Source organism: Xiphophorus couchianus, chromosome 18 (genome assembly GCF_001444195.1).
Source record: "Xiphophorus couchianus chromosome 18, X_couchianus-1.0, whole genome shotgun sequence".
NCBI lineage: Eukaryota > Metazoa > Chordata > Actinopteri > Cyprinodontiformes > Poeciliidae > Xiphophorus > Xiphophorus couchianus.
Genome location: NC_040245.1, coordinates 22,690,562 through 22,716,941, shown reverse-complemented (window position 1 = coordinate 22,716,941; position 26,380 = coordinate 22,690,562). Strand labels below are relative to the sequence as shown.

Genomic DNA, 26,380 nt, shown 5'->3' with positions numbered 1-26,380 from the left:
GCATGTCACTCCAATCGAACAGACGCCCTGCAACACCTGCACACACCCAGAAACACTCACTTAGGACTCTCTTTCTCTTCTTTTTTGGTGCTCCAACAACTGTAACTGTGTCTTTAAACAGCAAGTAGCACAAAGCACCAAAAATAGCCCAGCGAGTTGCAGAGCAGATCTGCTCTCCTTGAGGAGGGGAGGCAAGAGGAGGATGGCGACAGAGAGCAGGAGGAGGTGCAGAGAGAGAGGAGGAGAGATGACAGGGAAAAGATGGCAGAGAGAGACCAATTCTCCAGGATTTAGGCCTCCCTGCTGTGATTAAATTCAAGTTTCTCCTGCAGTGTTAGCAGTCAGCGCCACAAAAAAAAAAAAAACGTTGCATAGCAACATGAAACATTTCAAACAACGTCATGAAAGAATAAGCAGAAAAACATAATGGTTGCAGAAGTCAAGTTGACTGAATAAGTTGTTTCTTGTTTGCATTAAATTATTTCCCACAAAGCAACCTGATGTCTGCCATAGTCGTAGCTACAAATCAAACACCTGTGAGGCAAATATTGTGGCTTTCAAAACGTTTCACACCCCGATTACAATGTTGGGGTTTTGTGTCAAAAGAAAATTACATCTTGATAAGCTCTTAAAAACTTGTTTTAACATCAGTTGTGACATCTATCCTTTAGGAATCAACTCTGTTGAGGGAAACATACAGCACAGAAATTGCAATAACCTGGTTACATAATGCTAAATTAATATCTTGCTGAGCACATTTTGATCTAATTTCAGCCTTCAGTCTTCTTTGGTATGATCCTATCAGCATCCCATTGTCTAACCAACTAATTTTACCCTTTTTAAACCTGCAAAGGTTTTTCTATATTTGCCAGATTGTGGGGACTTTTTTCGTTCAGAGCATGTTATCTGTCAGATTATCTGTCAATTTTTTTTTCCCTGGAGTCTAGCGTGGAACTTTCCAAGACTTAAATTTGTCTCAGATTAAGTTGTTGCATGATTTGAGTCATGCATTGCATAAAGATTTTGTTTTAAAACTGACTAGTATTTAAAAGGCTGTTAAAGATGTTATCTAAAGTGACAAAAGTTTAGAATCAGAGGAAAAGTAATCCCAGGAGATATTCCTGCCACCACCATTTTACTGTGGGTACTTGGTGATGAGGGGTGCCAAACTTCCCATTTGGAAGTCCCAGTCTGATTTCATTACACCATAAAAATTTTCTGTAAGGTTTTGAGAGAATTTAGCAAAATCTAGAAGTTGTTTTTGGAAGGAAAGGACCATTATTTTTGCCAAACTCCTTCTTCCAGATATATAAAGAATACAGAAGATTGTTGTCATGTGTGGAACACAATTAATACTGAACAAAAATTAGAATTAGCACCTCGTTTTGTATAAACGTACGACTCTGGACAATCCAAATGTCCAATTTTAGTAATGCTGCATTTTTAGTAATCTTCTTCTGACTGATACCTTGATGACATCCATTCGACTCATGATACCCATGCATTTTTTTCTAAATAAAAGATGCATGAGTAACTATCATAAGAATCCTCCTTGAACTTTTATCAGGTGGACAACATTCATTTTAATACTCGAGAAGACTGAAAGCTGAAATTGTATGAAAAGGTATTTCAACAAAGTAATGCAGCCATTTTTTGTTGTTTTTTTTTTTTTTAGAATTTCCCTCCATTAAGAAATATATTTTTTGTTGTTCAGTTGAATTGTAACAATTCACCATAAAGATTGATTAAGTTCTGGAATTATAAATTATGGTTTCATTTTCTTAAAATCACCAAAACCTTTCAATAGCCGCTGTGGTTCGAAAAACCTCATTATGCAATATTATTGTTATAATTCTCAGTAAATGTTAATATCAATATTAATAGGTTGTGGGAAGTGTCTTTCTTCACACTTTCAACCATCTCATCTGATAGAAAAAATAAATGGCACAATACAAAGTGCTTGGATGTATTGTGCCACTTATTTTATTTTATTTTATATATATATATATATATAAACAGTAAAGAGTCGAGTGAAGCTGTGTTGCTCTGGGAGAGAAAGAGAACAAATATGTGCTTTCTTCCTACACTACAACTGATAATGTGATGTGTAGCAGAAGAGTCTTGTAAACTAAAATCCTGTATTTTCTAACCCCCTCGACACAACAGTTATAAAAGGCAAAATGTTATTCGTGTCATAATATGGCTGAGATGATATCTGGCAGATTAAAGTCCAGTCCTTTTATTGAGAGAGTAAGAGAGGAGACTGTTTTTCATCTTCATTTAAAACTACATGATAAAAACATTAAGCTGTCATATCGCTTCACAATGAAAACTGCGTTATAAACATCACCATATTTCTAGAAGTGATTGTTTCTGATCGCTTCTAGACTCCATAAAGAATGTGGAAATCTGTGAAAATAAAACCAACATGTCACTGCTGTCAATTATCAAATTCAATTATATTATCAAATTTATAGATGCTCTTTGGAGCCAACAGCCCCAACTATGGATTTATTGTCGGGGCGTTGAAGACGTCATAAACTAAGAGTTACAGTTTTTAACACATTTCCTTCCAGATAAAGATAAAGATAAAGAACACAATAATTCTCCATCTATCCTGGTAAATGTGACTTTGCAAAAGGTGGACATGCTTTGAACCAATCAGCCGATATCCTTTACCCACTAAATGGAGAGCTTCTATCTAAAAGAACAATTACAGTACGTACACTATGAATAAGCTTGTTGACAATTAATTTAACTGCAGTGTATTTCATGTTAAAGATATGGAGTAAAGACAAGAGAGACCATGAAACAAACTTTATATTTGTAATGAGCTAAAATCCTTTTTGATTGTTGCTAATCTCATCAGTACAGATTATTAAAAGTTAAAGTACTTACTATTGCTGGACTTGAGGTCTCTGTGGATGATTGGTACAAACGCCTGGTTGTGCAGGTAATCCATGCCCGTGGCAATCTGCACGGCCCAGTTCACCAAAACCCTCGGGGGAACATTCTTCCCAGCCAGTGCACGGTTCAAAGCCCCTCCTCTGGCATACTCCATCACCAAGCAGAGGTTGGGTTCCTTCAGGCAAACCCCGCGGAGAGCAATAATGTTGGGGTGATGAAGCATCCAAAACAGCCTGGCCTCCTGCCTCACGCTCTCCGCTGTGACACTAATATCCTCATCTGGATCCTGCCTGGCAGCCTTTACAGCGACCTCCTCTCTCCGCCAAACTCCTTTGTACACCTTCCCGAACCCACCGGCTCCTATCACCTCCTCCAGGGTCAGTTCTGAGAAGTCAATCTCCAAGGGGGAATCACTCACCCGAACTGCCACCAGGCTCCCGACCTTCAGCTGCTGGTAACTGGCAGCGTCTCCTCTGGTGACATAGTTACTCGGAAAGATACCCACCTTGTCCTGGATCTTTCCTGTCCACCAACCCTCGTCCCCAGACACTTTGGAGTCTTTGGAGAGAACCTCGAGCAGGTCACCGCGTCGCAGGGTTAATTCCTCATCTGCTGTGGCCTCATAATCAAACACCGCCGTCCAGTAAGGGTTGGGATTTTTAACCCCGCATCGGTGACCGGGATGGGAATCTGGGGATTCCGAGGATGAGACGGTAGAAGAGTTCCAGCTGGTTCCGTTCTCCACCTGCACGAACGGGGCGGGGGACATTGGTGGTGGAGGGGTCATGCTCGGGGGCATGGAAGAGGAGGAGGTAGTGGTAGAAGAGGACGGGGGGGCAGGGCGGATGAGGCAAGGGGGAGGCGGTGAGCAGCAGCCTCCGCAGCTGGTGCAAGGCAGCGGGGTCGCTGTGCTGCTTGTTCTTCCGTATGGATTCATGGCAGCCTCACTGCTGTTTGAAGCTTTGGGCAGGCCCCGTGTCAACTCAGGCACGAAATCCTCACAAGGCCCATGGACTGAGGCGAAGTGGTCTCGACCAGCCTGAAGGAGCCCAGATCAGGGGATCTCCCCGCTCACTGCATCTCATTTATGAATTTGTGCTAAATCGTACAGTTGCAACACAATGCGCAAGTAGCAGGTATTGCCAAAAGGCAGGTTCACACAGGGGTAATGTACTTCAGGTCAAACAATGACACTCAGGAGGGCAGATCCATGACTGGATTTCCTAGAAAACGGATTGTTTGCATGGACTGATGAGTCTTTTGAAAGCTGACACAAATTCTCGTAAATTAGAAAACAGTAGGTATTCATAGCTACTTATAAAAAGAACTGATTGCCATCACTGTGGTTTTGCATTAGAGGATGCAAATATTAAGTGAAGGATGTGCAGAACTGTGAAAAATTCATTCCTAGGTTTTAGGAAACGTATTCAATAAAAAAAAAAATCTCAGCTCAATTATGACCTTGGAGATTTTCGTTCTTGGCTTTGGTTTGCTTAATTTCAGCCAATTAAAAATGAACCCTGACAGATCAGAGGCGGCTTCACCAGTTGCTGGCGTGACAATGAAGCCACAGCTGACTGTCAGATTAATTTCAGTAAGGAAAATAAATTATTAGGCTCCCAGTAACAGCCAAAGCAAGCGCATGAGCGGAGAGAAATCCTCTGTACAGGAGGGGGCTTCACATTATTTCTCATCCAGCCGATGCACCTCCCCCGCCAGCCGTCTCCATGTATGTGGGCTGCTTTCTCCTCTGCGTTTGTGCGTGGAAATATCCGCGGATATCTTCGCCCTACATCTCCACGAGCCGGTCCGGGCTAAATCCTATCCACGCATGGCCACCTCGTTAGCCGGTTAAGCGTCCCTGAAAGGCTTCAGACAAAGGGGCCTCGTCCATTTTAATACAGCTGAGCGGGGATGAGAGAGACGGGCCGACGGCTGAGTGGCAGCAGGTACTCAGTGACTGCTGCGGGGCAGTGAAGTGGCACCATGTTCAGCATCCAGAGCAGCCTGAACGCAACAAACCTGCCTCCGTGCGTGCGCAGCGGCCTGCATCAATCGCCTCTGCTGCTGCGGGGCTACATTAGGTCTGCTGCAGAAGTCCCTCTTCGCTGGAGACCGATAAATACAAACATTTATCATTATTGTGTCACGTTTAGAGGAAGAACTACATGTTCGGCTGTGACGGAGGCTGTGTAAATATCTTCTTTAGCAGAGATGGAGGCTGTCACTCGGTTCAGTAAGGTGGAAAATGTTGTCAGCGAAGATTTGCATGGAGCTGGCTGAGGTCCGAGTCCACTGCAGCCATGTCCTTTTCTAAATAATAATAATAATAATACAAAATATTCTAATACGTGTATGACGCGTCTTCCGCCTCTGACTTCTTTATTTTATCCCGGCGTCCACTGAAACCTAACCTGGACACTGAAGGCAGCAACATCCACAGAAACAGTCGCAGGGGCGTCTTCATTAGGATCCGAAACCCCAATTAAATTCCGAATGAAATTAAAACGGTCCTTGCCGCTTTAGTGGGTGTTATTATTCCGCAGCGTTTCGCCGTGTCCGAGCGGGTTTTATCCTCAAAATAAGGCGTAGACTCCACTATTCCGCTCCCGAGCTCGGAGCTGTCAGTCTGTGGGCTGACTTTGCATCCAAACACACCGGGCAGAGGCGTGCACGTTCACGGGAACGAGCGCGTCCAGTGTTTTCGATCTTCAAGTCATCCGGATGGCCGCAGCGAGCATTTTCATCTCTGGCCAACCCTTCTCCGTCCGTGTGCAAATCTGCAGTTCACCTCAGCCTGGGGAGAGAGGGTGGTCCTGTAAAAATAATAAGAAACGGTGCCGGTGCATTGTGGGTAATGTAGTTGAGAAGGTAGCTCTTTCTTTCTGACCTACATCATTTTGGCAGCTGATACAATGACATAATTAGCAATATCATGCTTGCATTAACAAGGGATTTGTAACACTGAAGATATAATTCATTCGTTCCACAAAATAATATTCAAATTACTCCACTATAATAAAGACCGTATTGTATTGCGCTCATGTATATGAAAATAGGGCGACATTTTCATAAAGCTTTTGGCAAAAATATGCTCAGGTTTAATTCACACCTGTTCTGTGATCCATAATGACTGCATTAAACCTCATTTATAAACGTAATTAATGTTTTTTGTGTGTTTTTTTGAGGATGTTGCAAACATAATTATATGTCAATTCAATTAACTGAATTGAATTGACATATATTACTCCCTGGAATGTCTTTATTATTTTTTAAATATACAATCAAACAACAACAAAAATAAGTTTACTTTTTAAATAAATCAAAGTCTGAGCAAACGCTAGCGCTCACAAGTGAAGCTTTTATGAAGCCATACTGCCCCCTGGCGTGTTTTTACTGAAACACAAGCATTATGTATAACTCCAGTTTCTTACTATCCAGCATTTGTCAGTGATTCAATTCAACCAGTGAAACCTGCATTGCATATAGATTTATTACGCACAATGATGTTTTAAATGTTCGTGTCAAAATCTTTACGTAGCACATTTAAAAACACATTTAAAAACACATTTAAAAAACAACGTCAGTTGACCAAAGTAATAATAACTTAACATTAAATTTCCCAGCAAAACACAAGGCAAAAACAAAAGTTTTTTTTAATCAAGAAATGCAATCTATGATCATGTGACGGCCCGCTTTACACAATGATGGTGGCAGCAGACATCCTCATTGATAGATATTGCATGTTCACAAAATTAATAGGAAACTGAATGAAAGGAAAAAGTGTGGCAGAAAAAGGTTCACAAACAGCAGGCATACAACAGTCTTAAAAGTGATTTTACAGGTATGCCTTTGTGAGTTTTAGAGTTCCTCATTTCCAGATAAGCCACTAAAAAGGTTGATTTTACAAACAAAAGAAAGTTCTTTTTCTGACAGATGTTTTTCATATTGCTCTGTGATTTGAATTAAAACACTGTAACTTTAGAGTAAGAAGTGAGTGCAATTAAGTATTTGAAGGGAGTGAGAACCAATTTGTTTTTATAGTATTTCAGTCGTTTTTGGTTCTGTTTCAACTGGAAACATGTAATGTCAAAAGCAAACGGTGGATAATTATATGTTTATAAGTATTACGATTACTTTTGTTTGAGTCAATAAACAATAATCTTTTCTTTTGTTTATGCCAATGTGTCTTTGGTGTGCAATATTAAATAGATTGCAAACTCTTTAGTAAATGTGAATCAACCGATATTAAATATAGATGCAAAAACATAAATACAAGTAAAACGATTGCATAAAATTTTTTTAAAATCACCTTAAATCACTCAACTTCGTCAACTACGAGCCACCCATAGAAATTGAAGGACCAATCTGAAGGTATAAAAACATCAGTTAGTGGGAGAATGATCTTTACTCACCACAAGGTGGCGCCATTTAACAACTTGTGCGCTTGCGTTTAAATTCAAATTCAATTTGTGGATCTAGACATCAGTCGACAAATGCCATCTCAATTTCAAATGAAATCAAAATACTATCCAATTTTATGCCAATAATCGCAGAAACAGATGTCCGTTGTTCAAAATATCTTGTCAAAACATTTCAGAAATTCACGTTTAGAATCTACATTTAAGAAAATTCAAACGTTTCTGAGACAAATATCAGTGTACCGCAGTCTTTCAGTTTGATTTATCTATGAGTAATTTACTCCACCTAAAGTGGTTTTTGAGAACATCGGAAAACTCACAACTGAAATTACCAGTTAACGTTTCAGCATTTTGTTTGTCAGATTAAATTGTAAAGTCCAATTTGTTTCTGGTTGCTGTAGAAATAAAGATATAATCACATTTTAAAAAATACAACTATGAAGATAAAAACAAATATTGAAAGAATAGTTAAAAGTCTCTAGTAGTACAAGTAATCAAGCTAATAAGGTTTAAATACAAATATTAACAAAGATATTTTGGATAATTGATTATAAAACATGGTGGAAATATAACTATAAAAACTACCGGGCACATGATCCCTCAGTTTTTCCCCTCGAAGAAATTGATCCATATAGTCCACAGTGTTTATTCTCAATACTTAGAATAACATAATTCTGGTCACTGAAAACAATGCATATTAGTATAAGAAGTGATTAATCTATCCTCAAAAGGATAATGTTTGGTCTGAAAGGTTGATTATTGATATGAAAGAAGCACTTCTGGAAATCTCGAAAGAAATCGCATAATGAAGAACAGAGCTATGTACTTTTTATAAGAAGTGTTTTTTGCTTGTTGGAATATTATTTTTAGGAATGGGGAACTATGTATTTTACTGTTAGAAATTAATTTGGAACAACCTAGTTTAAAGAGTTGCAGGAAAAAAAAGCATTGAGAAAAAAAAAATCTGCTTCACTCATTATAAACGATCAGCTGAGACTGAATCCAAATTGTTCTATTGGATGAATTACTCAAAAAATTGAAGTTCCTGAAAAAACTCACAATTAATTGCCATTTATGGTCATTGCTGGTGTATTTTATAAACAGTTAATTTAAAGCTATAAAGACAAGTAATAATGTATGTGAGAAGGCGAAATATAATTACTTTTAAGTAAATGGATATGTAGGATTTGATTATATATTGAAACGTCCATAGCAGGGCTGCACAGTGGCGCAGTTGGTAGCACTGTTGCCTTGCAGCAAGAAGGTCCTGGGTTCGATTCCCGGCCGGGGTCTTTCTGCATGGAGTTTGCATGTTCTCCCTGTGCGTGCGTGGGTTCTCTCCGGGTACTCCGGCTTCCTCCCACAGTCCAAAAACAAAAACATGACTGTCAGGTCAATTGGTTTCTCTAAATTCTCCCTAGGTGTGAGTGTGTGTGTGCATGGTTGTTTGTCCTGTATGTCTCTGTGTTGACTGGCGACCTGTCCAGGGTGTACCCCGCCTCTCGCCCGGAACGTAGCTGGAGATAGGCACCGGCAACCCTCCCGACCCCATTAGGGACAAAGGTGAACAGAAAATGGATGGATGGACGTCCATAGCAGTGGCGATCTGCTGCCCCCTCTGGTTACTATCAGCGTGTCGCAGCTGATGTGTCTGCGCATGCGCGGTAGGAGTGCGGGCGCAGTTTGTACCGTGGTTTCGGTTGAGCATTCTTGGCAACGTCTCGCTCGGAGAACAGGCTGCAGACTGACGGCGAACCAACGGCTGTTTCTCCCCCCGACGTCCAGAGAGTTGTGATTAACGGACTAACAGAACACACCGGAGCGGGGTTTTAGGTAAGTTTTTCATTGTCTCCGCGGCTTCCTTTGGCTCGTTTTAGCTGAACTGCGGCAAATATTCTTAGGAGCTGAAAAAGTGACGGGAGAACTGAACGTTAGCGAGCAGGGCAAACACCGAGCGGCGGCAGCTGAGCCGACCAACTTCAGTCAGCCTCTCTACTACCGTTTGTCCCTCAGTCTAACCTGGAGGCTGGTACCCCAGCTCCGAGCTCTGCCTCAACCTATGAGCTCCCGGGGAGCTTCAAATCTACCGCTACCCGCGATAATTTATTTACTACAAAAATACTCCACAACCTCTCTGATCGTTCGAGATCCAGTGCGCATGCTCTCTGGGGTTCTATAGAATTCGGTTTTGTAGTTTTTCTGCGCATGAATTAATCACAGTTGCGAGGGCCAGTGGAAAATGGTAAAAAACTACATGTTCCAGACAATGGAGCTTTGTTTGGGAGCGAGGCTAGGCTGCTAAGTTAGCCTGGGAACAAGCTTTGAATATCGAGTAGTTGCACCGCAATGGGAAGTTGTGATGGTTGGAGACTCGCTTCGCTGCGCGGAGCATGACAAATGTTTGGGCTGCGGGGTTTAAACGGTTGTTTGCGGCTACGGTTCGACATGAGGGGGCGTGCAACGCAATTGTTGTAGTAAAAGCAGGACTGTAGGAGCTCCTCTGCGTGTGTGGACACGCACCGTCGGTTCACCTGTCGGAAGAGCTGTGTCAGTTTGATCAGGATTTGCAAACGCATTGTTGCACAGGTGCGTTTGTGTATACACCGGCTGAATGGGAGAGGATGATGCCTCGGCGTGTCTTTGCTATTGAAATCCTATGTGTTGCTGCTGCTGTATTTCCCAGCCTTCGGGAAATGGCACCTTGAGCATTAGGATGTGGACTCCTGAGAACAGCAGAGCATGGCTGCACTGTGGATTTTCTTGGCACCATTTACTCTGTTTACCTTCCAAATTGATTACCCTAAAAAAAAACAGGTGACTATGATGTTCAGGTTACTTAGCATGGGAATGTTTCTGATTAATCACGTGAGCAGCATTACAAATTAGTGTTTGTGTGCAGTGGGTATAACCTAGATTTCACGTCCAGTGTGGAACTCAGGTGGTTCTGCACATTATAAATCCAATAGAGGAGTGTTGTTGATGGATCACTGCAGAGGTTCATGCAGTTTCCGTATCCAACTTCTATTGCTCTTTGGCAGATATGTTACCACAATATTGAAAAGTTGCATGTAAAAACAATCTGTTTCACCCATCCATCCATTTTCTAACACCCTTGTCCCTAGTGGGCCCGGGAGGGGTGCTGGTTCCTATCTCCAGCTAACCTTCCGGGCGAGAGGCGGGGTACACCCTGGACAGGTCGGCAGTCTGTCACAGACAATCAGTTTCATCTGACAGCAATAAAAGAACTTATGCCAAGATCATTTATGTAGGTCAAAAAATTATGTCATCAGCACTAATAGACTTCAGTCTATTAGTGCTCAACAGGCTGTGCTCAGTGCTCAGTTTACGTTGGGCACCTGAAAAATTGTGACTCAAAATTACAACAAAAAAAAAGAAATAAAAATGCTTGGCTTGAAAAATATTTTAGCTCTTATCTTTACAAATTTTGCTGGACAATAAATTATCCCAGGAATTATTGTAACAAATGTTGAGACCGTTTTCAAGTAATATAATGGTAATACCATAATGATGCAAGAACACATTCTCAATAAACTTTCAAATCTAATAAACATTTAACACTCGAACTGATAGACATTTTAAATGTCCACAATAAACAAACAAAACAACAGAAACAGCAAATAAAATGAATTATAAAGTCTCTGTAAATAAAATTTTCCTTCAAAAAAAGGCCAGTTGAGATCAATGTACCACACTGAAGACCAGTTTTGTTAGAAAAGAGAGCAAGAGAAAAACGATAAATCATGCAAATGGAAATTATTGAGCTTGTTTTTAATGTATTATGTGATTAATTGATTTATTGTGTATTGTGACAGGCCTACTTGGCATAAAACAAGTAGGCCTGTCACACGTTCTGTTCATAAACAGAACGTTTATGAACGTTCTGTCCTTTAATTTATTTTGCAATAGTACTTTCATCGAGCCAAAAGGTCGCGTTTGTTGTTTCACCATTGAATCCACTGTTAACTTCAGTGTTGGATGTTTAAATTGAAAATATTCAGTGGTATCTAATAGTCATTATTATAGCTGGATGATGTTGGGAAATCACATGATGGTGACATTATTGTTAGACATTGCAGTGGTGAAATCAGCTGGGATAAATACCCATTTTCTTCACTTGTCTTGTTCTCTCTGTGACCTTTAGCTACAATCAGCTTCTTGCTGCAGCGAGACTCCAGCTAACACATACTGCATTCAAAACTAGGGCTGTGTGATATTAGGGAAAAAATGCAACACATTATAATATTGATGAGTGTTGCGTTAACAGTACACGGTAATCAGATAATTATTAAAAAGTGTTGATGTCTGTTTGCTTCAGGATTCATGACCTCTGATAATGGGCAATCTGTCAAGCTTCTTGGGATTGGAAATCAATATTTCAATAAAACACAAGGTTTTATTGGAGAAGCAACTTCTGGCCAGCATATGATGTTTTGGAAATGAAGCGACTTTGTTGTAGTTTCTCAATGACTTGACCAAGTTTACTTTCTAAAAATAGTCTTAGAAACAAGTGTCATCAAATACATTATAGCCTAATAGAATTTGAATTCATGTTACTGAAAGTATTAACGCACATAATTGTAGTCCAGGCATTCTTTACAATGTGCTTATTGTGTTCTGTGATACATATATATCGTCCTGCCCTGTTATATCTATTTGTACAATAATTTCAATTTTGTGCACTCTTTTATTGCGCTGAGGTTTTCTGACATATCCTAAAGCCTTTGGCTACTAACTTATTTTCCGTCTATCTTTGTAACGCCATACCTGTCTGCCAAAGCAATGTTCTGAGGATTGTTTGAAAACATAGTGGAGTTGTGTTTAAAGTCTAGATCTACATAGAGCCTTCGGCATCTGTTATTGCTTTTAATATATAGATGTGATGGGCTTATTTATTTTACCCTTCATTTTAAAGTTATTTTAACCTTTTAAAAGCTCTTCTAGCTACTTTTAGAGAGACAGGAAATTAGTGGGGGCACACTTCTAGATTATATGTTGGGGTGGGGGCTGGTCACACTCACAGTAATATTACAAAAAAAATCTTCCAAAAAAATATCAATGACTTGATACAGTTAACACAAGGAAGCTCAGCCACAAATAGATAATTTTCTACCAGCTGCTATTTTGTGATCAACTGAACTAGACAGTATTTATAGGACCGAATTGGTCTGTGTGTAATTGAAAGTGGCTTTTAGGTTAGGTTGGATTGAATATAACTGGATATGTACTCAATTGGGTTTTTCCATTTCTGCTTCAGGATGACTGATTTGTTGTGAAGTGTCTGTATGAAAATAATCACAACTTAACTGAATTATCTAAAGATTATAAGTAATGTTTATGTAGTAGTACTAGTAGAGAAATTTATTGTCCTCAAGGGGCAATTGGATTATAAGTCATATTAATTGATACTACATTTCCACTGTTGACACTGAAAAAAATGACCCAATTGCTGCTATTGTTTCTGCTTCAGTTAAACACTATCACATAGCAGTCACACTAATTTAATTCGAATTTCTCCATTCAGCTTCTCTTCATTTTCAGTTGTTCCAAATGTAACATCTCCCCAGCTTTGTAATCCCTGTATGATACACATTCTTCAACTTGGTGTGATACATTATCTGAGCTAATCTGGACTATTTTCATAACTTCGGCCTGATGTCACTGGGGATAGTATAGCGCCTCCAGCAGTTATCTTGTAGTCGTCTCCACTGGGTGCCAGATAACAGTTGCTTATGATCTGGGATCAGTCTGAACATCTCATATTTTCTGCTACTTAGTTTGGTGTTTCATTGCAAGCAGCTGCAGGAACAAAGAACACTGTCTTCAAAGGGAGCTGGATGTGGGCCACCTGAGTGATTTTGCCTGTAAACATTGGTTTGAATCACCATGTTATATCTTCGCACGAATGATTCAGTTGTTGATCTGTTTCCTCTTTTTCTTTGTTCTTGAAAAATCATTTTGGAGAACTTACTTGCAGGCTTTTTTTAGTGATGACCATCTTTTTAGGAAAACAGAAATCTTACCACCGGTGTCCCTTGTAACAATTTCACTAATGCGTCAAAAGCTGTGCTTTTGGCACCTGTGAGTTTTTGATTCCCAGCTGCGACATCTTGGCAGCGCATCTGCTGTTTGTAATATCATCCCTTGCCAGGCTTCCAGTTAATCCTTTTACCCATCCTTTTGTTAAATAAAGGTTAATATAAAAGAAAGTGTGCGCTTCCAGAATGCTGGGGAACAAACACATGCACTCACACACCATCCATCATGATCATGGATGTGTCCTGATAGGTCAGAGTGGGAGGACAAACCGTTAGAGCATGGATACCATCTGCTCTGTGTCAAGGTCCATGCTTGCGCCCCAGTGTGTTTGCATAAGTGTATGTTTTAAGGAGACAGGCTTAAAATTGAATAAGAATTGTCTTAAAATTCTCCTTTTTTCCTCAAGTGTTATTGAATAACCTGAACATTACGGGCTACTTGGACTCTGCTCATATCAAGCTGCATTTTAAGCTGTTCTCCCCAATTCTTCCTCATAAATTAACAGGTTAGACCCGCAATGACAGTTACTCCACCAGCTATCACACCTGTCATTACAGCTTCCTCCTAGCTGGGCTGAAATGCTGTTAGGACACTAACTGACTCCGGTCAGCAGGTGTTTCTGCTTGATTACAGTTGTAATTCTTTGTGCTTTTATCGGAAAATGTGAAATGAGGTAAAGTTATCATCGACCCAGTGGTTCAGACCAGGCAACCCCCATTTATGTTTGGTCAAAAATTCTGCTGTACAGAAAAGAAAGCCACTACGACATATTTTGGATCCATATACAAAATTACCTAAAACTGAACAAAGTATTGGCAATAAATTAAATCCTTTCTGAGAGCATTAAAATTTACCTGTTAGTATTTTGTTTGTCTTGTAAAAGTATTCACACTGCTTGAATTTTTTTCCCATTTGCCTTATTGCAAGCACATATATTTTATTGGGACTTTTTGTGGTAGACCAATGCAAAGTAATGGATGAGTGTAGAAAAACATTGACTGACAGAGTGTTTTGGAGTATGTCCATCAGCTTTACGTATACAGGTACATCCTTTGCAAAATAGCTCAGTCGGATTGGATGGAGATTGTAGGTACAGAATTTTGTTTGGATATTGGCTGGGCCAATCTAACACATCAGCATGCTTTCTTCTATACATTGTAGCTCTGACTGCATGTTTGGGATTGTTGTCCTAGTGGAACATTTTTCATAACTTTGCTTACTCTAAAAAAAAAAATTGACAGCTTTATCCCTAATCTGCCTGATGTATTTCTTGGTCTTTATGCTGCCTGTTCACTAGTGTTCTCCAAGGGTGTTTTACACATGATAGTCCAGTGGACTCTGTTAGACTGGGGACCAAAATTGCAACATTTGTTACATTTTTAGCTGGTGTGGTTTGCTTTCACACTGCCTTAAACAAACCCCCTCCCCTGTAGTGGCACTGCACCAAGAACCACTGAAGGAAACGACGTAAAAACCTCTGAAGAAGACTCTGAGTGCAACTTCCTTCTTCACGACATGTAAACAAAAATGGAGAGGCATCAGATTTTAGCAGTTGTAGGATTTCTCTTTTGTCTTTGGTAAAAGACCATGAGCCATTTCTGCTGCTACTGTTAGACTTGTGTATTTGGCTTGGTTTTATTTACTTCCTGCTTTTGGAGTGTCTGTTTGCCAGTCTGTTTTGTCAGTCTGTTTGCATCTACATATTAACCACACCAGAGGTCACTTCAACCAAAAGGATACCTAGGTTTTTAGGTTGACCAGAGTTCACTGTTTTGATCCACATCAGAGTACGATTGCTTGTTCATACATTCCCAAACGACTTTCTAGGCAAGCAAACTAGAGTTTGATTAAAGCAGACTAAACAGGGCTGGTATGAATGCATGCTAACAGACCTGAGAGGCCTGTACGGACAATACTGGGATTAAATTACATGTAGATTGAAACTTTCTACTAGCGTGGTGACTTTATTTAATTTTACTTTTATTTCGGGGTATCAGAGTAAAGAAGGCTGATTTTTGTTAAAGTTTTTCTAAAACCGTGGGTCATTTTCTTTCCTCTTTAAAAAAATATGTGGTAAACTGTATTGGTTTAGAACATAAAATCCCCCCAAAGTACTTGGTTTGTGCTATTAAAGAGGCACAATATGAAAAGGGCATTTAAAAACTTTTCCAAGGTACTGTATGAATCAGTAGCATAGCAGTAATGAATAAGGACCCCAGGCATATGCAAATGACAATATATTACTTTTGTTTTAACAGCATTTGTCTGTCTAACCAGGCAGTTTGAGGGTACCAGGACGAATCATGTGGGCGAAAGCAAGCATCCGTACAGAGAGAACAGAAAACTACATTTTATTTGGTAATTATGTAAGGCAGTGCATGTTTATGTAACACTGTGGTTCATTGGAGATGTGCATAAAACGTTTCTTTGCAGGGAATCAAAATCTTACCTGGCAGGTATGGACTTCTCAATTCTGGCTAATCTGGCTACAAAGCACCCTGGTGAAGTTTTCTTTTATTAAAATTGTGGCCACTGTGTTGTGGTGAATATTTGAAATGCGGTTAAACCAGCTCCTTGGTGTGCAGTTAACTCAGTTTTATAGATATGTGTCATGCCCATGTGTTAGACAGAGTGCAGGTGTACAAGATGAAATGGCATTATATAATCGGTGTTTCAGTCCCTTCCCTCTCACTTTGATGAATTTTCTTCCCTTTAGAATCTTATTCATAAGTCAGTATTAATGATGTCAAGAGGTCAGATTTACAGAAACGGAGGGACACACAATGCTCTCTGAAATTAAGCTCTGCTTTATGGGCTTTGTTGAGGTATAAAACATTTGATAGCCAGTTGGTCAATTGAGCCTGTCTTGTTTTTCTGTCCACTCAGTTTCTCTCAAGGTGTTGTTTACAATCACAGTCTTACTCTTATGGAAACAGTGAAATTTCTGACCTGTAGTCCTACATGTAGCCACCTGAAAAAATATTGTATTTAACTGGTTTGACTATCAGAGAGGCTGGTTTGATAGAGTCTCTCTATCTCAGCACAGGCTAAGAACCAGACTCCATCTTTCTTTCTCTCTGCTCCTCTGTGCTGCTAGATATGTTTGACCGGAGTAAATATAGCCTGTTGGTTTTAGCTAGAGGATAAACACAGATGTTGAGGATGCTTTGCCTTGCCACAGGTTGGCCAGTTTCCTACCAGCGGTCAGTGCTGGTAGGAACACATTGAGAAGAGAAGCCTCATCGTCCATCCGCACACCCTTTAACAGTGTTACTAGAGTTAACGCTAAGCTTTTAACAAGATTAGACATACACTTGACTACAAAGTAATGCCCTGACAACATGGTGTATGTAAACTGATTTCACGAGGCCTGCAGTGGGATCTGTTTAGGTGTTTTTATTAGTGGAAGCTTTGCTGATATCCACTGAAGAAAGCGAACTGTTTGTTTCCTAAATGCTTCAAAAAGGTTGATTCATTTATAGACCAAAAATGATGGTAGTTCTTAATACTCATGCTCTTAACAAACAGAAGATTTACATCAGCTTTTGACCATCTGATCTCCAATCACACCTAACCCAGGGAAAATTGACCAAAATCTATACTCTATTTGCTTTTTGCTCTGTGTTTTCTTTTCACCAGTATCTTTATATTGGACATTGTTGTCTCCAAAGTAAGAATGGCTTCAAGATGTCTAATTGTTCTCATGTTCTCATTCCCTTTCTGTTGCTAAAGAATCCATCTGTGTCTTGTTCTCTGGAAAAAGTTTGCGCCTGGACAACAGTATCCCAAGTGGAACATTTTGTTGTAGGATTTTACAGTCAAAGTTACAGATCTTCTCAATTTAGTGTCTTCCTATGTGGTGGCGATGTGAAGTAGTCATTTGCTTCTTTCAAACATGGAGTTTATTGGATAAACCAATGGGATGGTTTCTTCAATACTTCAACTATATTTGGCAAGAAAACAAAAATCACAATTTTCTCAAAATCTATGATTTTAAATCTTTTTTTTTTTTCTCCGTTTCTTGTTCTGGTGACTTGTTCCTGGTTTTGCCTTGGCGCAACACATATAATTACACTAGTATTCTTAGATGTTGTTTTGGACCCTTTTTAATTCTACTCTCTTCCATATGTGCCTCTGTATAAAACACTGTTATGTTATCGTGTGGAACAATTGGTTAGGATACTTGAAATTATTTAAGTCTTTAGTTTTGTTACGTCAGTGAATAAACTTTTTCCCATAAAATGTTCAGATGTGTATCCCTTGCTCATGGCTCTTAGAAAGACAGCTGCCACCTTTCTGGGTTATGTTTCCGTTCAAACAGCCTTCTTGTTTTGGGTCTTGTAGGATTTGTCTGGTGTTTTAAGAGGAAGTGTGTGTTGTTACACCTGCTTCATAGTTGTCCCCAATTGAGATTTTACTCATGGGAATAACAGGTGTTGTGTTTCCACAAAGAGCTCTATCATGCACTAGCATGGGAGAAATGCTCTGCAAACAGGAAATCCTTCCTGGCAGAATGAAGAAGCAGCTGATTCTGTTTCCATCTGTTTATTATGGACTGAAAGAATTAAATTAACCCACTTTCACACATTTACGCCTGAGCTTGACCATCACAAACACTTCTCGAGTTCACCTGTCGGGTTTACTGCTATTTTCCGCTCTCGTACCGCTAACCAAATGCAAGTAAGACCCTAAAGGGAAGTGTCTGACTGATTTGTATTTATCAGAAATCATACTACGGCATGTTATGCACAGGAGGCATAACATGCTGTATTATATATACACTTTGAGACTTTAAATATTGTTCAAATGTATGCGTGTTCAGAATGGTGGAGAAGACTCTTGTCCGTCTGCCTGTATATTAATAAATTATAAATAGGCCTGTCACAATAACAAATTTTACTGGACGATAAATTGTCCCAGAAGTTATTGCAATAAATTACAATATTGTTGTTTTTAGACCATTTTCAAGTAATGTAATGGTAATGACAAAATGATGCAGAAATTGTCAAAGATCAATAAACTTTAAATTCTACTGAACTTTTAACATGGAACTGGAAGACAGTCTAAATATCTAGAATAAACAAAACAACAAATAAAATGAATTATGAAGTCTCTGTAAACAAAATTGTCCTTTTAAAAAAAGGACTAGTTGAGACCAAACTGAAGAATTTAGTTATCCAGTTTTGTTAGAAAAAGAGAGAAAAGAGAATATGATATATCATGCAAATGGAAATTATTGAGCTCATTTGAATGTATGACACAATTAACTGATTTATTGCGTATTGTGACAGGCCTAATTACAAATAGGCGTGGGCTAGTTACTGGTATGAAGGTATATATTTAACGGTTTTTAAAATGATGGGTTTTAGAACAAGTTAAGCTTTGCTTTATACATTTCAAAGGTTTAAGTAACTGATCTGGTCTTTCCTGACTGATACTAACTTTTGGTTTCCTTTCTTACTTGACGGTTGCAATCTTGGCAGACACGCTTTTGTTTCTTTTTTGAAATGTATAAAGCTAAAATGGAATAAATATGATGTAGGTTTTTAATAGAGGCAACATTTTTAAAAGACTTAATGATTATCCCTATTACTTCTAATTTTAGCAGCTGCTTGTTTTGTTTGTGCATAAAATCTAACTCAGTAACATTAAAACTGTAATAATAAATATATTTTTTACAACAGTAGGGATACTTGTATTTATTCTTTTAATAAATGCAGTAATGTCATTTTTTTATTTAATTTGGGCAGGATATACCATGTAGCTGTGTTTACTGGAAATTATAGTACCATGACAATCGTACTGGACAGATAAAACCAAGTTAAAGACTCGAAAAAAGTAAATGCCTCTCAGCTAGGAATAAACATGATTAAACATTAAACTTGTTCTAAATGAATAGTCAAAACAAGTAGCGAGTGGGAAAGTTTAAAAGCCCATCATCTCAGGGGAAAATTACTAAATAAACATAACACTGTAATTATTCACCCCACTAAACACACTCTTAAAACGGCAAGGTTTCGGTAAGTGTAGCTCACGCTTCTGCCTGTGTTTCTAATTGACCAAGTTTGCTGGCATTTTTCATTGCTTCCCTCACTGCCTACCACCGGAGAGGTCAAGCTGTCAGACAGGAAGCGAGCGCGTTCCATAGTATGCGTGTTTGTCGGAGATGAGTGTTGATGTGAGTCAGTCAGTCATTAAGCATCAGGGAAAGAAGCAGCCTTACACCGCTGTCCACATCTGTCACGAAGACAAATGACCAACTCACTGGAGATGAGTAATCTCCCTCTTTTCAAGATCAGAAAAATGTCAGAGAGTTCGTCTTCAGCGCGCAGCTGAAATCCTGAAGGTTTTCTTTGTCCATGCATTGTTGAAATACTTGCTGAGCTCATTGTAGTTTCCGGTGAGGAACCATGCCTTCATCAGCATGTTGAAAGTAAAGGGCGTAACACCAGCGGAAAACTTGTGGATGGATTTACATGTTTTCACTTTCTTCTCCTACGACAGGATCCCTTGCTCTTACGAACATGTTCATCTCTCTAAAAATTATTTACGTGTTCCAGCCTCTAGTGTATTAAAAGTAAATATTTTCTTAATTTTGATACATGTACGCTTGGGCCAGCACGCATTCCTGCAAGCATACTGGATGTTCATGCATGTAAGGTCTCCCTTGAGTGCTTCCCTCTGTCTTAAAATGTCAAGTTATTAGTGCTTACTGTAGGCGCATTGTTTTAATGCTAATTGAGTGTAGCATGTGGTCATTCCACAAATACCTCCTTCCCAGTTTATTATGGTACTGTATCAAAATATGTGTTGTTCTTTTTCCTTCCCGTGCTCATTTCCAAATCAGATTTGGAGGGTGGCTATTTAGCGGGTTATTTCCAGACGAGTTCATTTGATCTGGCCTGGTCAGAGATGGTCTGGAATGCTAATTTGTTTATGATGCTGGGGTGAGACAGAGCGGGGGAGATAGTAGGTAAGTTCTGAGAGCAACATAAGGGGATTTCTTACAAAGAACAAATGCTGAGCTGTTTAAGATAAGATAAGATAAATCTTTATTGTCATTGTCACAAGAACAACGAAATTTAAAAAGTGCCGTCAGTCAGTGCATATGCTTAAAAACAAAAAATAACTGTCTCACAATTCACACACAATGTAATGTTTTTAGGTGTGTTATTTTATTCTATATATATATGGCTGTCTGATCTCAGCTGAACTAATGATTGATGAATATTGTTGTAAATTTGCCTTCAGAAAAAACATGAAGTTATAGACTTTTGTTAGAATACCTACCAGCATGTACACCAATCAGCTGTTTTGTGCTGCATTGTTCAAGTTTTGAAAGTGAATCAGCAGCAATCAACTAGAACTGCAACTATTATTATTTTAGCAATTGATTATTGGGATGATTAATCAGATAAAAATTTTGCACATTCTTCAATTTTTTTTTCATTTAACAACTTAAGCCTTTTTTAATATAATATTAAAAAAAGTTTCGACTGAAATTGACATCTGCTTAAAGTTTCAAAATATCATCATTTTAGACATGAATCTCAACAGTGGTGGTCATAAGGATATAGTGGATGTAGAAGTAAATGTTATTTTCATCAAACAGAATGGTCATACCTTTTATGGTTTTAAGCCGTTTTGTTGACCTCAAGCAGCCTGAAAATTGTTTGCCTTAATGTGCCGTTTTATTATATGTACTTGTTGTATTAGTAGTACAGTAATTGGCATAAATAGCAGCATACGGTTTAACTCAATAAAAGATAAACACTATTCATCTATCAATGACAGATTTAGTGAGAGACCGCCCTGAGCTAAATTAACACAACTCCAACCAGCACTAACCACAACATAAGAATTTTACAGATCATAACTAAATTGTCAAATCAAACAACGACTTTACGTAATAACTGCTTTGGCTTAATACAGAAAAACAACAATTACGCCTATTGTTGGTTCAATAATATATTGCAGGTTTGGGTACAATAATTTTGTCCAGAAGATATATTTATTTATTTCAGTTTTTTATTATTATTTAGAAAGAGATGCATGTGGAGCATAGCTTTCACATGCTGAGATTTGTTGGAAAGTTGATCTTCAAGCCAGCTGTCTAAAAGTGCAATAATGACTGTTTTACTTCAACATCAAGCGATCCAAGGTGTTAAAAACCTTGAAGAGGTCAGTAGAACGTGGCTGCACAGTCCACAGTGAGTGCTAAATGCTCCTATATGTCTCAGGGGCCTGATGTCTACAGCATCAGTTGTTGGCGTTAACAAATTGCTGAAGCAGCAGTTTTTTTCCCAATAAACTGTTTGTGCCCCCCCCCCCCCCCCCCCCCCCCCCCCACATGTTTTCTGTCTAACGTTTATGCAGCGTGGCTTGTTAACCGTTTGTAGGCGGCAGCCAAGGAGCAGAGGAGGGCAGAAGGAAGTTTGGGTGTTTCTTCTCAGACCTTAGAGGTTGTTATCATCGTGGGAGACGGATGGGCTGATAACTCACAGGGAGTGAAACGGCCTAATGAGACGAGGGAGAGGAGCGCATATACAGGGAAGGGCTGAAAGGGAGGTTTGTTGGAAGAAGAAAGCCTGCTCATGTTCTCCCATTTCCTCCAGCACCTTCTTCAATTCATCCTGCCATTTTCTCCCTCCTCCCTAGCCTCCCTGATTGACCTCTGCAGCTGAGCTCTGATTAAAAGAGCTCTCGTTCCCTGTGTTAGGCGAGGCTTCACGTGTAAAATAGTAATGATGACCAAAAAAAAAGCAAATTAGAAAGTGAGCAACTATTTAGAAAGATGTGATGCACCACCCCCCAAGAGAGAGCTGAGAGCCTTGGAGATGGAGGGAGGTTGCACTATGTGTGAGTCTGTGGAGGAAATCAACTTGGTTGTCTCTGGAGAGGAAGTGTGTGGATGATCTCTTCTTGCTTTAATGAATGGGATTCAGAGACGAAGCACAAAAACACAGGAGAGGATGGAGATTGAGAATATTTAGTCCCTGTGGATCAGCTACCTGGTGACTGAATGTGTTTGTAAGGTCGCTGTTATCAACCAACGCTGAAACTGACTTGACCCACTTTGCTGTGAGTGCCCTCAACACCTCTCTTCCTCCCTGTTCCAGACTTGCACTTAGACAACCAGACATGAACTCTGCTTCTCTCAACTGAAAACATGTCTATCCACACATGGCTGCATCCATTAAAACACATCCTGCTTATAACTATTTTCTCCTTTGATACATCAGGATATTTTGACTTGGGGCTAGCTAGACAATAAATCAGTAACAATATATGCAGCGATACACATGTGATCAATATCAGTAGATAATATTGTTATTGATATACGTATGTCTAATAGAGTATTAGATATATTGAATATTCACTAAACTCCAATCTGGAATTGCACAGCATTCTGGGTGGTACAAGCAAAGACTTTAGCCGTTCAACTTCTCACAGCCAGCTAAGCTAGGTGAGTGGCATCAACTAACTCACTTGCTCATCGGTTACCTACCAACAACCTGTTGAGTAAAGTCCGCAGTGGCAATTTAAGGTTTCGCCACTGTGCCTCATAACTGTTTAAAAATAAGAATAAAAAACAGCGTGGAGTGAAAACTGGATAAGAGGAAAAGTCATGCCATCAGTTTGGCATTATTCCAAATATAAAAAAAACCCCAAAAACAAATTGATAATGATCAATATTGACTGATAAGAAACTTTTATATTGTGATTATGTTCTTTAGCCATCTCCACCACACCTACTAAGTGTATTTTTTCTTCATTGTTGTTTAAAATTAAGATGACAAACCAAAAAATGATGCCTGTATGTTTTTAGAATCAGCGACTTTATCATGAGAAGAAATTACATAAATTTCCCTGCATGACTAAATTCCTTTAAACACTCCCATCTCCTCCCTTTACCTTTTGTCCAACTTTTCTGCTCTAAATATTAAGCCATTAGTCAAATCTTTTCATTACAGACCATATAGCTGCCTGACTGGAAAACAAATGGGCCTCTGTGAATACATGTGCAGAACTGTGTATGCAGGACCACACCCTGGAATCACACTGCAGCTTAAACCAAACACACGGAGAAAGGGAAATGAATGGTGGAGACATAAAGTTTTGTCTTATTTGTACTTTGCCCTTTTCTGATTACTTCAGATAACAAGGTGAAGAGCTGGGGCTGTGGCCGCCACACTCTCCCTCCGTGTTGCTGTGGCTCTTTCAGCTGGAGCTCAATTTTAGCAATGTAGTGATAATGCCTTTCTGTTGGTGTTCCATTTGCTGGATCACACAGATCGTTCACTCAGCTGTTTTTACTGGCCAGATTCCACTTCAAAGATGCCGCTTTCCGTCCAGATGCCTGAGATAGCTTTGAGGGGCGAAGACCTCTGTCGGCATGTACGACTTCCCCTCGCCTCGTTTGTTTGATCATGAGTTGCTTCGGCAGGAGATCTACACCCATTAGTGACAGTTACAGTTGCCTTGCTGATATTTTGTACACCTTGAACTTTTGTCACAGAACTACAAACTTCAATATATTACAAAGAGGGTTTAACTTGGTAGACCAATGCATCTTTTCAAGTTGATCTAGGGAGTCCGTTGGATGGAGTTTTCCTGCAGTAGATGGTAGATTACGGTGTCCACAGATGGGGGAAAAAAAAGGGGGAAAAGTAAGAAAAAAAAGGATTTATTCCAACCGATTTCTTTTCATATTTATCAAGATTGTCGCCATTACGTGACTTTCGAGAATTATGCAGCCTATTTCTAGATGTTGAGAACTGGTTGACGTACCTCAAAGGAATTCTAGCTGAATACTTTGGTTTGAGAGGACTGAATACATATGCATGCCACATTTTTTAAGAAAAAAAACTTGAAAAGACAGGATCCTCTTTCTTCCACTTGACAATCACACTTCATTTTTGTTTGTCTGTTATTGTAAATCCCCAAAACATGCACTGAATTTTGTGCTTGTAATGTGTTTTGGTTTCCACAGAGTGAATTGAATGATCCCTGTATTCAGAAGTCTGTGAGTTAAAGGTGAGAACAGGCCTCTGTGTGCTCTGCTCTTTGCAAACGCACAATTACATGTGGCAGCATTTTTGCAGTCACCTGGGCCTCATAAAGATGCAAAACAATATGACGTCCGGGTTGCTTATGTTGTACAAGCAACCCGGACGTCGGACGTTTGCTTCATGGCTTGGTTAGCTTGGCCATGATGGAGAAAGACAGGATGCACTTTTGATTTAAAAAAAAAAAAATCACTTCTGCTTTTTGATTCTTCTGTCTTCTAAGGTAAAGATTACTGCAGACGATAAGATGGGTCCATTCGTGTCTGAGGTCTGACAGACCTTTATTAAGATCCTGCCTTTGTTTAACCTGGCCAGTTGTAAATTTGTGCAGCTTAAGGACACGCAAACACTCTTCCACCATGAGCCACACCTTTCTCAGGTAATCCTATTTCAGGAAGGACAAACCCCTCTCTATAATTCCCTCTGAATAGACTCTGCTCACCTGTACTCACCACCTGCCTCTCCTTTGCAAGCATTTGCGTGCTGACTTTTGTGCAACGTTAACAATCTCTTCCTTTTGTTTTTGTTGTTGTTTGTTTAAGTCCTGTGTCGGATGGACGTAGAGGTGCACCAGTCAGTTGGAAGGACATAAGAGTCGGACAGTTTTAACTTGATTGACTTTGATCAAGGACTAACAAGTCAAATATGATGAGCCTTTAATAAGATGTAAGAGCTACAGCTGAAAATGTACCAAAAACAAGTACTACAAGGGCTAGGTGAAATGTCCGAAAAAGAATTTCACACCTGATCCAATTTACAATTTGATTTTTTTTTTCTTGCTTTCTTTCCTAAAATAAAAATACAAACGGCAGAAAGCGTTTTCAGAAAGTGGCTTTTATTTCAGTCATCCCATGTGAGTTGTAAAACAGAATATCAGGGATAGTTTTTATATATCGCCTAATAAACTGAACGCACCAGCGATTGTTTGCAAGCAATCTCACATTTTCACAGGGACCAAACTTTTTTTTTTCTTTGCTCCATACCAGAGTTCTGGTAATCTTTAACACTAACCCAAACACAGCAGATTATCGTCGAAAACAAACCCTGATCCATTTACAGTCCATGAAACTGCTCTGGTGTGCAAGCACCCGTATTTATGTTTGGCATCTCCCTGTCAGGTTCCTGTATGCCGTGTGTTTATGTCCAATCAAAATATGTTAGTAGGTCAGTAAATTTTCTTGGATGAAATCTAATCGTTTTAAACTGGAGTGCTCAAAGTGAACCCGATTCCTCCCCTGTACAAAAGCTGTTGATCTTAGACTCCTCTCTTTAGAAGGATCAGCCCTCTGGCAAGAGGGAGTAGCCATGATTTAGGATTCAATGCTTCAGCAACACAAAGATCATAATGAGTGACTTTAAGAAAGCAAGAGGCTTTATGCTCTTTAGACATTTTTGTAGCCAATTGAAAACATTTTTACACAAAGAGCCTGCTTTCATTTGCAACACTGTGTCTATGTACACATTTAAGCACATACCTGTGCAACTGATTGCCATTTATTGAACCCTCTCCCCTTTTTAGCTGGCATTCTTTGTACTCTCTTTCTCACAGTGTTAGTTTCTGCCTCTCTGTGTTTCAGCTGGGTCTCAATAGACCTACTGTTGTCTGTTTGGAAAGTCCTGCAGGCAAACATCGTCTGCACTCCCTCTGCAGCGCGGAACAGTGCTAGCTTCTCCGAGCTGCACTACTACAGTTTCACCACAGACTCATGTTACCCCTGTGTCTGCCTGGTGACGTTGTGTGAGATGCAGGGGTGTTTGTGTCTTCGGGCGTTTGGTAAGGAACCGATGTGGACAGTAGTTGTATTGTTTTCATCTTTTTTATGGCATCCCAGAGGTGTTAACTCTTGTTCCATGCTATTAAATTTCAGGGCAAAAAGTTGAGAGGGTGGCAAGGTTCGGGGAAGGGCAGAACACTAGACATGACAG

At 39.5% G+C, this 26,380-nt stretch overlaps 2 protein-coding genes across 6 annotated transcripts in view; one reads left to right on the top strand and one right to left on the bottom strand.

Annotated features, from left to right (window-relative positions):
- map3k10 (mitogen-activated protein kinase kinase kinase 10) overlaps positions 1-3,844 on the bottom strand; it is a 33,274-nt gene extending 29,430 nt beyond the window's left edge. The window contains exon 1 of the mRNA XM_027998829.1: positions 2,899-3,844. Coding sequence (XP_027854630.1) covers positions 2,899-3,844 — 946 coding nt within the window. The remainder of the gene's footprint in view (positions 1-2,898) is intronic.
- Positions 3,845-9,017: 5,173 nt separating this feature from the next.
- Positions 9,018-26,380, top strand: part of sipa1l3 (signal-induced proliferation-associated 1 like 3) — an 84,655-nt gene continuing 67,292 nt past the window's right edge. For 3 of the 5 annotated variants that reach the window (XM_027999069.1, XM_027999067.1, XM_027999068.1), the window contains exon 1: positions 9,019-9,161. The gene's annotated coding sequence lies outside the window, so the exon portion shown is untranslated. Of the gene's footprint in view, positions 9,162-26,380 lie in introns of all 5 variants that reach the window. The other 2 variants (XM_027999071.1, XM_027999070.1) reach the window with 1 other exon arrangement.